Source organism: Plutella xylostella, chromosome 18 (genome assembly GCF_932276165.1).
Source record: "Plutella xylostella chromosome 18, ilPluXylo3.1, whole genome shotgun sequence".
Classification (NCBI taxonomy): Eukaryota; Metazoa; Arthropoda; class Insecta; order Lepidoptera; family Plutellidae; genus Plutella; species Plutella xylostella.
In genome coordinates this window covers 2,996,133-3,009,910 of record NC_063998.1, presented here as the reverse complement: position 1 = coordinate 3,009,910, position 13,778 = coordinate 2,996,133, and the positions used below count along the sequence as shown (strand labels likewise).

Sequence of the window (13,778 nt, the reverse complement as noted above, 5' to 3'; positions counted from 1 at the left end):
TGCTCTATTAAAAGTACTTACTTCAATATTGCAGACGGCGTCATTACGCTAGTCTTTTCCGCTTAGGGGTAATTTGGTATACTTACTTACTATTGTCACTGGCAAACGTAGTGTGGGACGCCCTCCGGCTAGATGGGGTGACGACTTGCGAAAGGTGGCTTGTTATGATTGGTTGCGGAAAGCTAAAGATCGCATCCAGTGGCGTGCTTTGGGAGAGGCCTACGTCCAGCAGTGGACTGCTATAGGCTAATGATGATTGTTACTGGAACTTTTTCATTGCTCGCGAGTGTAATTAGAAGGGATAAACTCACGGGTAGTGCGTTACGAATGCGTCAAATGCCACAAATAGTTTCAAACGAAGCACAGTTTAGGCCAAAAATAGCCGGGTATTAATATAGTTTTCGACCTACTAAATTGATACGATCCATCAATTACAGGTTGGGCCAAAAGTCTATTTTTACACAAACTCTGCACAGAGAGTGTGATGTGCCCACTCCATTTTGTAATGGTTATAAGCTTACTGTACGTGTACGTGAAATAAGCGAGTTTGGACATTATGCGGATATTGGCAAAGGTCATATTCGAGTGTTGAGCAGTAAAGTTATACATACTTGGATATTAAGACCCCTATTTCTCCAATAGAATTGCACAAATATAATATAATAAGTGTATCTACAAAAGGTCAAATTAATGTTAAAAGCATTTTCTACCAGCCAACCTACAAAAGGTACACGGGAAAACCAGTAGCAAGGTGCAAAAATATATATGAAAGAAGAAAGCTAAGAACTTTCAATCCCGGAAATCTCACTGGAATACTTTTAAAGGTACATATACTTAACAGAACTGTACAGCGTAGTTTACGGACAAAAGCTAGTAAGTATAATAATCCTACTGTATCCTACTAATATTATAAAGGCGAAAGTTTGAGAGTATGTGTGCTTGTATGTTTGTTACTTCTTAACGTCAAAATGAACAGAACCCATTTTAATGAAATTTGGTAGGGAGTTAGCTGACACTCTGGATTAACACATAGGCTTAACTTAAACTTTTTAAGACGAAGCGTAGCTCGCGGACAACAGCTAGTAAGTATTATAATAATAAAATTAGTTTTTTTTACAGTTAAGTGCAGTCTTATACCACAAACTGGCAAACAATACACAGCTGGCCGGCATTTTGTAAAGACAGATGTTTGCTTTCTGTAAGAAGGTTTGAGATGAGAAAAAAACTAGCAGCCGATTGGTGAATGAAAAAAAATAGGTGAACTTAGGTTGGCTTTAACTTGTAGTTTATGTATAAGTAAATCGTATTTTTAAGTAATGTTGTATTATGTAGATCGGCTTTCAAAGGAAATTATATTACGGCTGATCGAGATTTCGGGTTGGGTGTTAGGTATATATTTATTTATGTAAATGATAAATTTACAATAGGTAAACTTAGGGCCTGTTTCACAATGTCTGCATAATGGCTACTTATGGGATAAAATGTATGCTGTCAGTGTCTAAAACACAATGACAAAGAGTGGCAGCATGAATTTAATGTATTATTTTATCTACTACTGTAATTAACAAATAAATGATTTTTTTATGATTGTAAGGGCCATATTTCATAATTTCTGGATGATATATCGTATGTGTATGTACTTATGTTTGGTTAGGGTGCAGTGTGGAGTTCATACTTCACAAGAAGAGGCTCCTTTCATGCACCAATTAGTTTACACAATCGTATAAAATAAAATGAATTTGTTTTCAGATTGCTTATAATAGTAAGGTACCTAATTCATTACTTACTGAAATTCCTGCGACCATGGATACTACCTACAGATTTCGTAATATATTTTATCACCCTTAATCCTACAACTAAAACGGATATCGTCGTCCCCAAATATGTTTTACTTGGCGAACCTGCACCATCCACTATGCACCCGCATACTTTATTCTAAGGCGAGTCCCATTAAGGGCTGGCAGCCCCTTTCCCTCCTATAACAACCATGGGGAAACATTCATTGTGCTACACAGAAAGATTCCTACCACCAACAGCGATCAAACTAAAATCAACTCTTAAACTATGACACATACGGTTGCTAACCGGTTATTTCGGCTTGTGCCGCAGGTTTAAGGACCCTGGCCTGTGAATGTAGACCCTTCGTCTGGTCCCCCCCGTAAGGGCCAGCCAAGGGCAGGCGGGGTCAACGTAAGCTGGTCTGGATAAGACGGAGACACGTGAACAAATGGTTCGACTAAATTGATTTTTGGATTCGCTGCTCTTGTTTGTAATATAGATGACTTGATTGCATGTTTTGTTTCTTGATTTGGTTAATAATGTTAAATGGGTAAGTTAGTGTTGAATAAGTCATTAAGTAGGTACCTACATCATTTTTAGATGATACAAAAATACAATATTGTTAAATAAGCGATACGTTAAAATTTGGTCGTCTGGTATCAAATCATCCAAAGTGGAACGGTTTTATTTCTATAAGCAATAAGATCGCCATAAATATGTACCTACTTCTGTTATTGTTCTAAATTTTTAGGATAAGTATTTTTGTAAGTATATCTTTGTTTTTGTAGCAAATAAAGAGAACCTATTTAAGTTACTTTGTAGATGAATACTCTGGGTCGACTCACCTTTTTGTTAAAAAACAACTAGGTATTGTGCTTTTGGATATTCGTAAAAAAAATCTACCTCGGACACTTAAAAGTCATGGGATAATCTGGTTTCTTCTAAAATTTGATATTTTAGGTACCCTGTATTTCAATTCAAGTAATAACATCAAACTAAGTCAAAATCAAAACATCTAACTAGTCTGTTAAGTACTTATTATGGTGTACAATATTTAAAATTTTTATTTACATATTATAAATACCAGTAATTATAGTTGTTGTTATAGCACTAAACTAGGTACGTAAAACACTTTTCTCCAAAACAGCCGAATCGACCAGTTTTGTTAGAAAGTGCGAAACAAATCGTTGGGCGCGGGATCACCAGAATCACCACTCTAGTTTACCAAAAACGAAGTTACGAACCGCTGTTGCTGTAATAACGACTCTAATTCATCGTATTAAAGCATCTCAGGCCATGTAGCACGGGGCACTATTAAGACGTGATAAAAGTTCTCCGTCGCGCTCGCTCTTGAGGCTGAGCGATGTGAGTGAGCGCGATGCAAAACTTAGACCTGTCACGTCTTAAATGCGCCCCGTGCTACTAGCCCACGTTCGTTTGTTTATTGTTAAGTTATAGTCACAAAGCGGCTCGATTCTAGTATCACTATCACGATGAATGCGATACCACAAAGTGTTGTTTAATTAAATTCATAGTCTCATCTCTTTCACGGAAAACCGACAGCATAGTTTACCCGATATAAGCTTGAAACAAGCCATAATGACCCGTCAAACCTTCGCGTTAAGGTGCATATTTGTGACTGGTGTTATATCCATAAATGATACCAATTCCCCGACATTGAGTTTTTGTGAGTGTAGTTCGTCTGATTTCAACCCAAAACAAGAGATTAAAATGTTTAGTTAACACGAAAACGAAATACTTAAGGCTAGTTAAATATAATATTAATAGGTTAGCATTATGAAATATTAACTACTATAAATGATTACTAAATTGAATACTTACCTAGTATTTCTTATACAATAACAATATAAAGATAAGTGGGTATGTATGTAACATACACAGGTGAATGTGTGATGTATGAACAAAGGTGGATATTGCTACGTGGTACGTGGCTGTATTTTGTGAGACGTAAGAACTAGATTCGATCTAGATCTATTCCTTTATTTATCTATTTATTCCGTTTTGTTTTATTCTACTGATTTATTTTACAGAGCTAAAGTTAAACAAAACAAAGCGGAAGTCATTAAGTACAGGTTACTTAAGGTTACTTAATCCCCCTGTAAAGTCTTAATTAAAATTTGGCCTTCATCATTAACATGAATCCCGAAAAAATAGCATTTAATATGCATGGAAGCTCACTATGTCGGGTGCTAAAAGAAAATTACCTTTTAATAAGAAACGCTTCTCGGGTCACGTAGTACAGAGACCACTAATTTCCGTATTGCAAACTCCTACAAGACGCTAGTTGTGACATCTTTAGGTATTTTCAGGAACTACCTAGCTACGTGTCAGACAAGTAGGTACACACATTTGTTTTATAGTCAAGCTTGCAATAGTTCCATGAAGTTCAAGAAATGACTACGAGATGGAGTTAGCGTGGCACCGTAGCGCTTCGTAGCAGCTACGACTTTTGCTACGAGGCGTAGCAAGTTCGTAGCGGTGGCGGCGTAGTCAAATTATGAAACTTTGCTATTTCAGTGGATTTTTAATTTTTTACAGTTTAGATTAGATGGCATTGTTACTTGTTATCTTGCTTTTCAATATAAAGTAATATTAGGTATATATCTATAAATTTTACTCCATCTAACCCTATTTAGCGACTGTTTGATCAATAGCATAGCACCAGGTTTGACTTCATAAACATTATTTTAATACCAAAGCTTACCTGGCTGATTCTTCACTCCGTTTCTCCACTCGCCAATCCTTGGGCACACACTCACATACACACACACACACGCAGCGCAATATATATTATTTCACAGCAACCGTACCACCACCGACTAAGCAGAGTCGTTCGGCTGTCTACAATTTATTAGACCCACACAAGTTACGACAGATTTTACAAGCAAGCGAGGCTGCCTAAGGATAGTTAATTGCTAATGTTCGGTGGTGGTAGCCCCACTGGTAAGAAATAAGCCTCCACCTCCACCAACACTGGAGCGAACGTGCGGATTGGAGATATCACTTCATACAACACAAACACTTAACATCCACGAGTCTCTGAACACTTTAGCCCATGTCGGGATTCGAAACCGAGACCGATCACGATCAGTGTTATCGGTGTATTAGGGTAAGGTTGCGTATATTGGACCACTTAACTTCTAATAGCTATATAAACTAAACTATGTATCATATTTATATGATTTTCGATTCTATATGTAGATTATGTTTCCTGCTTTACGTTGTGTTGTTTTGTTTTCTTTGTTACCAACTAAAATACAACACCGTTCTGTAAATATGGTCAAAAAAGTTTTATATTTAAGGTTGCCACCTTTGGACCAGGGTATCCTTTATTGGACCTCTCATGCAGTCTCCATGATTGGACTTCGATAGAATTAATAGAATGGTCTCTCAGTGGTCCAATCAAGGAAAAGCTAAAGAAAAGAATAATTCTTTAAATGAAAACATCAAATTGGAAAAATCGGACTCTTTTTTTATCGCTTAGGATTACATAATAAGTATAATTAGTCTTAATGTTAAACATGTCGCCTTGTTTTGTTAAATCAAAGGTGTTAGGTATATAATTTTCTCTGCTATTTAGTAGTCTTCTGACATCATTCCTGATACATTTTTTCTTCCAACCCTGGAGTTAAATGAGCAAAAGATTCCCTAACTTACTTTTCATCTTTGACAACCTTATTAGTTATAATGCTTCCGTGTATATGACATACTGAAAGCTATAAAATATTTTTATTAAAAAGTCGACTTAAAAGTAGCCATGATTGGACCCGTCCAAATCAAGTGCCTGACACAGGTCCATTGATAGCAACTTTTTACTTTTATTCAACACACTTGGCAAAAAAAAACCTAACATTTTGAATTAATTCTAGATTTCTAGAAACATCTTCAAAAATAGTTTGGCATAACACATGTGCAAAAAACTGATAATAATAATCATTATTGCAGTATTTACACGGTAAAGAGTAGCACGTATTTATAACATGAAGTAGGGTTGTGAATCACGGACGCACATCCTGTTTAAACGGCGACCCGGGTGCTACTGGGAGTTAAGGGGTATGAATAGGGGGTGTTCAGCATCACGTTTGAAAATACGGTGGACGTTCAATCCCAATAGTTTCGGAAATACTTCACTGGTCCAATCAAAGAGCCGGTCCAATATACGCAACCTTACCCTACATAAATTAACTATGATAATTATATGAGATCTGTTCGTCACTGGGTGAATATTTTTAATAGGTGTACCTATGTGGGTAGATTGAAATAAATCTACTCATTTTTGTACGGTAGGTTAATTTACCTATACTCATTCTTTCCATTTATAGTACAGCACACTTACATATAGATAGGGTAGGAAAAGGTCATGTAATAAAAACACCGATATTTAAATTCTATTTATTGATTCAATTTGAACTTTGAACTCACAATAAAATGCAGCACAGAAAACATAAAACTTTTCAAACCATTTATCATTTATTTATGAAATTACTTGATTGAAAGTGAAACAGTTAAGTAAGGTGTCATGAAAATTACCATAAAATACCAGTTCATTCTAGTACACAACATCGATATTGACGAACAAACGTTGAAATACTTGAAATTGGAATAATGGAAAAATACATGTTTAGATTCCGACGTGTTTGGACTTTTGAGCAAAAAGTTTTACGTTTTAAAAAAATAATGGTCGGCTTGTTTGATGATTAGTTTCTGTTAAAAATACACAGCATGGTTATGTACTTGTTGCAGGATTAACTTACGATATACAGTGAGTCGAGTAACTTACATAGATCGCGTAACTCAAGCCACGGGCCGCGTAATCGCCAGTTTTGCTACCAAAGTGGACAAATCATCGAACATGTTTGACATCTGTCAGAAAGTTTGACAAGAGATCGCGGCTCGCCAGACTAGCGGCTCAACCGCGCGGTTTTAAAACTAGCAAAACTAGCCATACGCCGTGACGCGTCTGATATGACTTCCTTACTTATTTACGCCTCTACGCCCGTAAACAAATAGAAAAAGTGTATATAAATTAGCTTATTATAACAAATAAGCTTAAATGTATATAATACTGAGGCAGAATTACATCTTAACTACGGCGTATAATAATTAGTGTGGTACGTATGAGGGATAGACATGAGCGCAAGCCCTTACTTTAAACGGACGAATGCGATATATATATATAATTATATTTTGCTTTATATCTATGTATCTGACGCTAGAACATCTATATAATGTATTACTTTTTGTACATCTACTTATATTATACCGTACATACACTCACTAAGCTTAGCTCCGCCCGCTGCTAACTCAAGGTGTTGCGACACAACCGCACTCTTGCACTGTTCACAATGTAATGCCCTTGTACAAGTGGGTGTATAAATGACTAGAAAAATTAAAGCTGGCGGTTTAAGGTACCCAGTGTTGTGTTCAAAACGAATCATGTCAATATAAATTTGGGATTTTTCTCTGCCCACCTTGAGTACACAGTCATGACTCGAATCGGGATAAAGAGTATTGTCCCGCAGGTGAACGGTTAGAGAGAGATAGCAGAAGGAGTTTCAGCGACGATAGAGTGAGACGTATAGAGTTTGCTAGTTCAGAGTTGGCTAGAAGAGGAAACAAAGCCGTTCACCTGCGCTGGCTTAGCCACCCCTTGATATTCACTAAATACACATTAATTATTAAAATATATTTCCGCATTTTATTACATAAAATTCACGTTATGATCTACCTAAGTTAGAAAATTAAAGAAAAGCGGGCTTCAGGAGTATGTAATTTAGGGTTCAAATTTGTACGCGGAGCCTATATACACAGCGTACCATGGACGTTTTTTCCATTTTCCGACGCGAGAATGTACCACGAAGTGTTTACAAACTAAATAAGTTATGATTATAAGGAAATAAATGCTAGAATGAGATCATACTTGATGTCCTTGTGTCAAAAGGAATCGTCAAAACACAAATGTTGTTAGAAGAAATGACTTTCATCGCACAGTCTGGCTTCGGGAGAGGATTAAAAAAACTATTTTAACGACTCTACTACCAGGTGACACTTACCGAGTATTTTAGGATACTACACAAATAACTTAAATCTAACCTTACGAAATAATAATAAAGTTTTGGTGCAAAAAGTAACAAAATTAAAAATATAATATAACCGTTATTACAAAGACAATTATTATGACTGACTGCGATTTTAGTATCGCAAATAATTATCCCTACTAATCACACAAGCATTATTCTTTATTGAAAGGAATTACATTCTAATTAAACATATATTAATATAATCGAGATAAATATGCCACAGTTGATATATCCCGAAACAGCATTCCTTAGCTGCTAGGGATGTCAAAAATTTCATTTCGAAAATTGCTTAAAAACTTAAGAAGATATATCAACTGTGAGCGGTTCCACCCAGGCCTCCACACGCGCAACGTAAATTCAGAGAAACGATTAAATATGACACACACATTCATTCCATAAAGAATTATCGAAGGACACATTAAGGGTGGGGTAGCTAAACGGGAATCACCCGGCACTACAGGGCATCTAACACTCATAACACCATATTGATAGAAGGAAAATTAAGATGTAGAAAAAGAATCTACGTTTTTATGTTGGAGGGTGTAAAGGGCTGGGTGGCAGCGATGGTGGGAGGTCTACTCCTTGACCTCGAAGTATTTGTAGGTGGGGTTCTCGTAGCCATTGATCTGCATGTTGGCCACGTGTCGCTCTTCCGGAGTAGGGGCTACCGCCTGCGATTGTTCCACCTGGAAGTATGGTAAACGTTTTGTTAATTAGGTACTTAGTTAAAATTTCACGAACTGCCAGATAGTCAGATGGATGGCGGCAGCAAACTTGCAGGGACAAGAGCTGAACAGCACCGACAAAGTAGGCGTAAGCAAGCTTGTGCTGAGATACTTAGTTGTCGGGTAAGTGGGCAACCCGACTGTTAGATGTTTTTCAGCTGCCCAAAGGCCTCTGACTAGGCTCAACGACTGCTGCCGAAGCAGCAACCGGGACCCACGGCTTAACGTGCCGTCCGAAGCACGGAAGCGCCCAGAAAAGAAACACTGGCGACCGTAGTCGAGCTGGCTTCAGTGATCGTAACTGATCACTGAGGTTAAGCAACAACTGGCATGGTCAGTGATTGGATGGGTGACCGATTTCAAGAAACGTAAGTCCATATAAATTTATTACTTAAATCTAGATTTAACACTAAATCTATTGATTTGATTGAATATTTTGGCCCTAGAGTTATAAACAGTCTACAAACCTGCACAAATCCCTGAGCACGGGGCGCGCGCGTGCGGCGCCTAGCCACGGCTAGGGCGACGGCGAGCGCGGCCGCCAGCGCGGCGCCGCCCACGCACAGGGCGGGGTACAGGGCGCCAGTGTTCGACTGGGAGGAAGGCGCGCCGCGGATTGTGAAGCTCTGAGGAGGGAATTGTTTATTCATGTTGGTGTTACACTGTTATTAAATCTATGTACATATAAGTATCGTTAACATAGCAGGGCATAGCAACATTTTCCTAAACACTAGCCTGTTTAGCCTGTGTTCAGAGCGTAAATGTGCGAAGAATCTGAAGGCAGGTCGGTTTAGTAGGTATCTAATTTTAGTAAGCAATGTCTATTGTTTTACACTAGATCAATCATTATATTATAGTTGCCTAGTAGGTTTAAAATCCAGGGCCGATTTTAATTGAAACTATAATAATAATTATACCGTGATTAACTTGTCGTGAGGGGGCATCCCGGATTCAAGCGGAACCAAGTTTTAGGTAAGCCCAGTGGCAGGCAGATTCCTCTATATCAAATCATTTCCCACTGTCAATTCACTGCTATATCCTACACAAAACCAAGCCAGTGTGACATCCAGTATAACATACCGGCTGCGGGTGCTGCAAGTCATGCTTCATAGCGTGCGCGGGCGGCGGTGGCGCCCTCTCCTCAGCCTGCTCCAGGGCGGCTTGGAGCCCAGCGCCCTGCAGTCCAGCGCCCGACAGACCGGTGCCCGACAGACCAGCGCCCACGGGCTCGGGCTCGCCCTCCGTAGGCGCTTCTGTCTCGGGCTCGGCTGTGTCCGTCACTGTGCTCGTCATCATCTCCTGGAGACGGATTAGGGGATAGTTAGAGTGTGAAGGGGTTGTATGCTGGTGGATCGATTAAGATGAAAATAGGTGAAAGTTGTCTACTATGAAGGTACAAAAGGCAGTCTGTTTATAGTCACTTTCCTAGCGACCATTTCAGGGAATATAGTTTTTCATGATTCTTTAAAACATTAATATGCAAATGGTCAAAAAGCCAATAAGCTCATAATTTTTTAACGTATAAATCAATTTTATTCAAATAGGCCTTAAAAGAGCTGCAATTTTATTATATCACACAAAGAAACCAGCATTAAATACCCTCAAATTTTTGAACATTTTATACACTTAGAGAAGATGCATCATTTTTGTCCTCAGGTGCAGCATTAAATACTCACAGTAGTGGTGCTGTCAGGCGCGGGTGGCACAGTGGAGGGGGAGGCCGAAGCGGGGGCCGCGGAGTGCGGGGCGGGGGAGGGGGCCTCCGTCGCCTCGCGAGCCTCTTCGTCGGGCTCCACGCTCTCTTTCACACCCATCGACGCCTGTAGGAGAGGGAGAGAGATGGTTATATGGTGTTGTTTTCCATTGCAGTGGAAATTCTGAAGTTTTGGAGACACTGTCGTCTGGTTAATGAGAGGTTTGATTATATAATGAATGAAATAGGTTTTTAGCACTTGCCTCATCGTTAGCTTCGGAACTTTCCTTCACGGCATTGGTCTGAAGGAAAAGAAATAAATAATCAGTTTTATGCAATTGAACACCTCAATCAATTTAATTTAAAAAAGAGTGTTTAGAAATATGTGTTCACCTCATCATCAGGCTCTGGGCTCTCTTTGACTCCCATCGAATTCTGAGGAAGAAAGCGATAACATATACTTAAATTGATTTGTGGCAAGCTGGCAAGTGAGTGTAAAATTCAATTGTAAGCATCCGTTTACAACTTGCAAAGCAAATTCTGATTTTCTGACTGACACAAACACAAAACTCATGTTTTTCCTACCGATTTATGAAGCTGGTAAGTAATGATTTTATCAAACCATTTGCATTTTCTATAAATATCAGGGTATATTCCTCTATACGAGTTTCATTATTGCAACATCGAAGATTGCAACGCTCAAATCCATAACGACTATAACACATAAAGTCCCCTCACCCTAGCCCTCTCCTCCTCAATGTCCTGCCGCTGCCGGGTCCTCTGGTCTCTCTTCACATTCAGCTGCTCCCGCGCCGCCTGTTCCCGCTGAACCTCCGCCTCGATGCGGTCCAGAAGTAACTCCTCGGCCTCAGGGGTCATCGACATGAGGGAGACCGCCATGTCGTCCTTGGACTGCATAGACTGGGGAAGGTTGGGCTCGAATTGGATCGTATTGGACGAATAAATAGTCCATGAAATAAATTGAGGCGACAAAGTAGTTAGGTACATCGAGATAGATGAGAAGAGGTCATCCATATACTGTCAGACTTCAGGTTACGTTGAAATAAATCATATCCTCCATTAGGACATAGTTTCCACCGGAAAAGACAGCAGAATTGACGCCCAGTACGAACTATTGTTCAACTCAGTGGTTGGCTAAAATACCGACAGTCAACAAGTGCTCTTTATAGTCAACATTTCATCTTTGAGGTCAGCGGTAGACGTGGCGTACCTGAACGTAGTCTTCAATGGCGGTTCCGATGTTGGCGTAGAGGTGCGGGCGGCGGCGGAGCGCGGTCAGAGCGCGCTGCAGGGTTCGGTCGGCATCCTGGGAATGGTAGCAGAAGTTTAGTACATCATATAAACAACAAGTCTTGGTAATATCAGAGAAACCTATGATTATTTCAGCAACGTCATAAATTTTGTAAACGGAAAAATGGTCTCGCTAACATCGCCAAATCTCCAATACTCATCATTTATTGCATCCATAAGTTTTACAGGTGTTCAATACATGACTCTTAGACTTTTATCATAGATTACCGTATACCCTTGCTACATCTAGCAGTCTTCGACCATTTATAATCAAAGGCAGGGCACCAGCACGCTCGACCAGACTTGAGCCCCATATCAACCAATTATGATCCTTGCTACTGCCACACGTGTCACGTTTCTTGCCATCCCTTTCCCTTTCAATTCGTCCAGAGACAAATGAACAATTTGAACATACCTGTAGCCTATCAGAAGCCCTAGCCCTCTCCGCAGCAGCGGCCTCGCGTCCAGCTGACGCAGCCCGTCTCCACGCGGCCAGGGCACCAGCTCGCTCAGCCGCCAGGGCCCGGACCAGACGCTGCAGGCACTTCTGGACTCGGTGGGCCTGGAAGAAGGAGGTGGTTATTTAGGGGAATGAAGGATGGTGTGAGTGGGGGTTTATAGTGTTGGCGCTGTAGGATGGTGCGGGTGGAATTTGTCAGCAAGTGCTTAGAGCCAGATAGTATGCGTCGCTATACCACCAGATTGTGTATTGTGTATAATTGTGTGTTTTCACACTGCACTCAGTAGTAATCAACATTGTACTCACACTGTACTCATTGTACTCACACTGGGCGGATGTAGCAGGCGAGCTCGGCGCAGCGTACTCAACACTGTACTCACACTGTACTCATTGTACTCACACTGGGCGGGGTGTCCCTCAGCGAGCGCGTGTAGCAGGCGAGCGCGGCGCGGCGTACTCAACACTGTACTCACACTGTACTCATTGTACTCACACTGGGCGGCGTGTCCCTCAGAGACCGGGTGTAGCAGGCGAGGGCGGTGCGGCGGCACTGTGTACTCAACATTGTACTCACACTGTACTCATTGTACTCACACTGGGCGGCGTGTCCCTCAGAGACCGGGTGTAGCAGGCGAGGGCGGTGCGGCGGCACTGTGTACTCAACATTGTACTCACACTGGGCGGCGTGTCCCTCAGAGACCGGGTGTAGCAGGCGAGCTCCGCGCGGCGTACTCAACATTGTACTCATTGTACTCACACTGGGCGGGGTGTCCCTCAGTGAGCGGGTGTAGCAGGCGAGCGCGGCGCGGCGTACTCAACACTGTACTCACACTGTACTCATTGTACTCACACTGGGCGGCGTGTCCCTCAGAGACCGGGTGTAGCAGGCGAGGGCGGTGCGGCGGCACTGTGTACTCAACATTGTACTCACACTGTACTCATTGTACTCACACTGGGCGGCGTGTCCCTCAGAGACCGGGTGTAGCAGGCGAGGGCGGTGCGGCGGCACTGTGTACTCAACATTGTACTCACACTGTACTCATTGTACTCACACTGGGCGGCGTGTCCCTCAGAGACCGGGTGTAGCAGGCGAGGGCGGTGCGGCGGCACTGTGTACTCAACATTGTACTCACACTGGGCGGCGTGTCCCTCAGAGACCGGGTGTAGCAGGCGAGCTCCGCGCGGCGTACTCAACATTGTACTCATTGTACTCACACTGGGCGGGGTGTCCCTCAGTGAGCGGGTGTAGCAGGCGAGGGCGGTGCGGCGGCGCTGGGCGAGGTGAGCCAGGACTCGCTGCTGGTGCAGGGCGGCCAGGCGACGACGCTCGGATACGCCTTCTTCTTCCAGGGTCTGGGGGGAGGATGAGAGGTTATGTAGAGAGTTTATTATCGTGAGGACCGGATGGCGCTACGGTTAGTGAATGGGACTGCTGTTTCGAGGGTTTCTTGTTAGAGTTCTCCAGTCATCCAAGCGTAAAAATTATGGCTTCAATCTTGATGCGCGTCCATTTGTGTTACAATTTACAATGAACAATTTGCGGGCGTTGTGACTGTGTTTGTATTTTTAGAGTTGTGTATTTGTCATCACCATCGCTCTTGAATCTCTTGATGCAGATAAAAACGATACCTTGCGGCAGATAGGGCTTTTGGGCTCTCCCACGAAGTCGGTATGTTGGTATTAGGAGTTCACGGAGAACTGTGACAAAT

General features: G+C 41.5%; 1 protein-coding gene across 3 annotated transcripts in view; it reads right to left on the bottom strand.

The window, feature by feature from the left end:
• Positions 1-6,178: 6,178 nt before the first annotated feature.
• LOC105388858 (amyloid-beta-like protein) overlaps positions 6,179-13,778 on the bottom strand; it is a 128,063-nt gene continuing 120,463 nt past the window's right edge. For all 3 annotated transcript variants that reach the window (XM_048627439.1, XM_048627440.1, XM_048627441.1), the window contains exons 10-19: positions 13,285-13,422; positions 12,025-12,171; positions 11,530-11,625; positions 11,037-11,219; positions 10,692-10,733; positions 10,562-10,600; positions 10,282-10,425; positions 9,686-9,904; positions 9,073-9,231; positions 6,179-8,566 (exon numbers count right to left, since the gene is read on the bottom strand). In XM_048627439.1, coding sequence (XP_048483396.1) covers positions 8,456-8,566; positions 9,073-9,231; positions 9,686-9,904; positions 10,282-10,425; positions 10,562-10,600; positions 10,692-10,733; positions 11,037-11,219; positions 11,530-11,625; positions 12,025-12,171; positions 13,285-13,422 — 1,278 coding nt within the window. In that variant the 3' untranslated portion in view covers positions 6,179-8,455. The remainder of the gene's footprint in view (positions 8,567-9,072; positions 9,232-9,685; positions 9,905-10,281; positions 10,426-10,561; positions 10,601-10,691; positions 10,734-11,036; positions 11,220-11,529; positions 11,626-12,024; positions 12,172-13,284; positions 13,423-13,778) is intronic.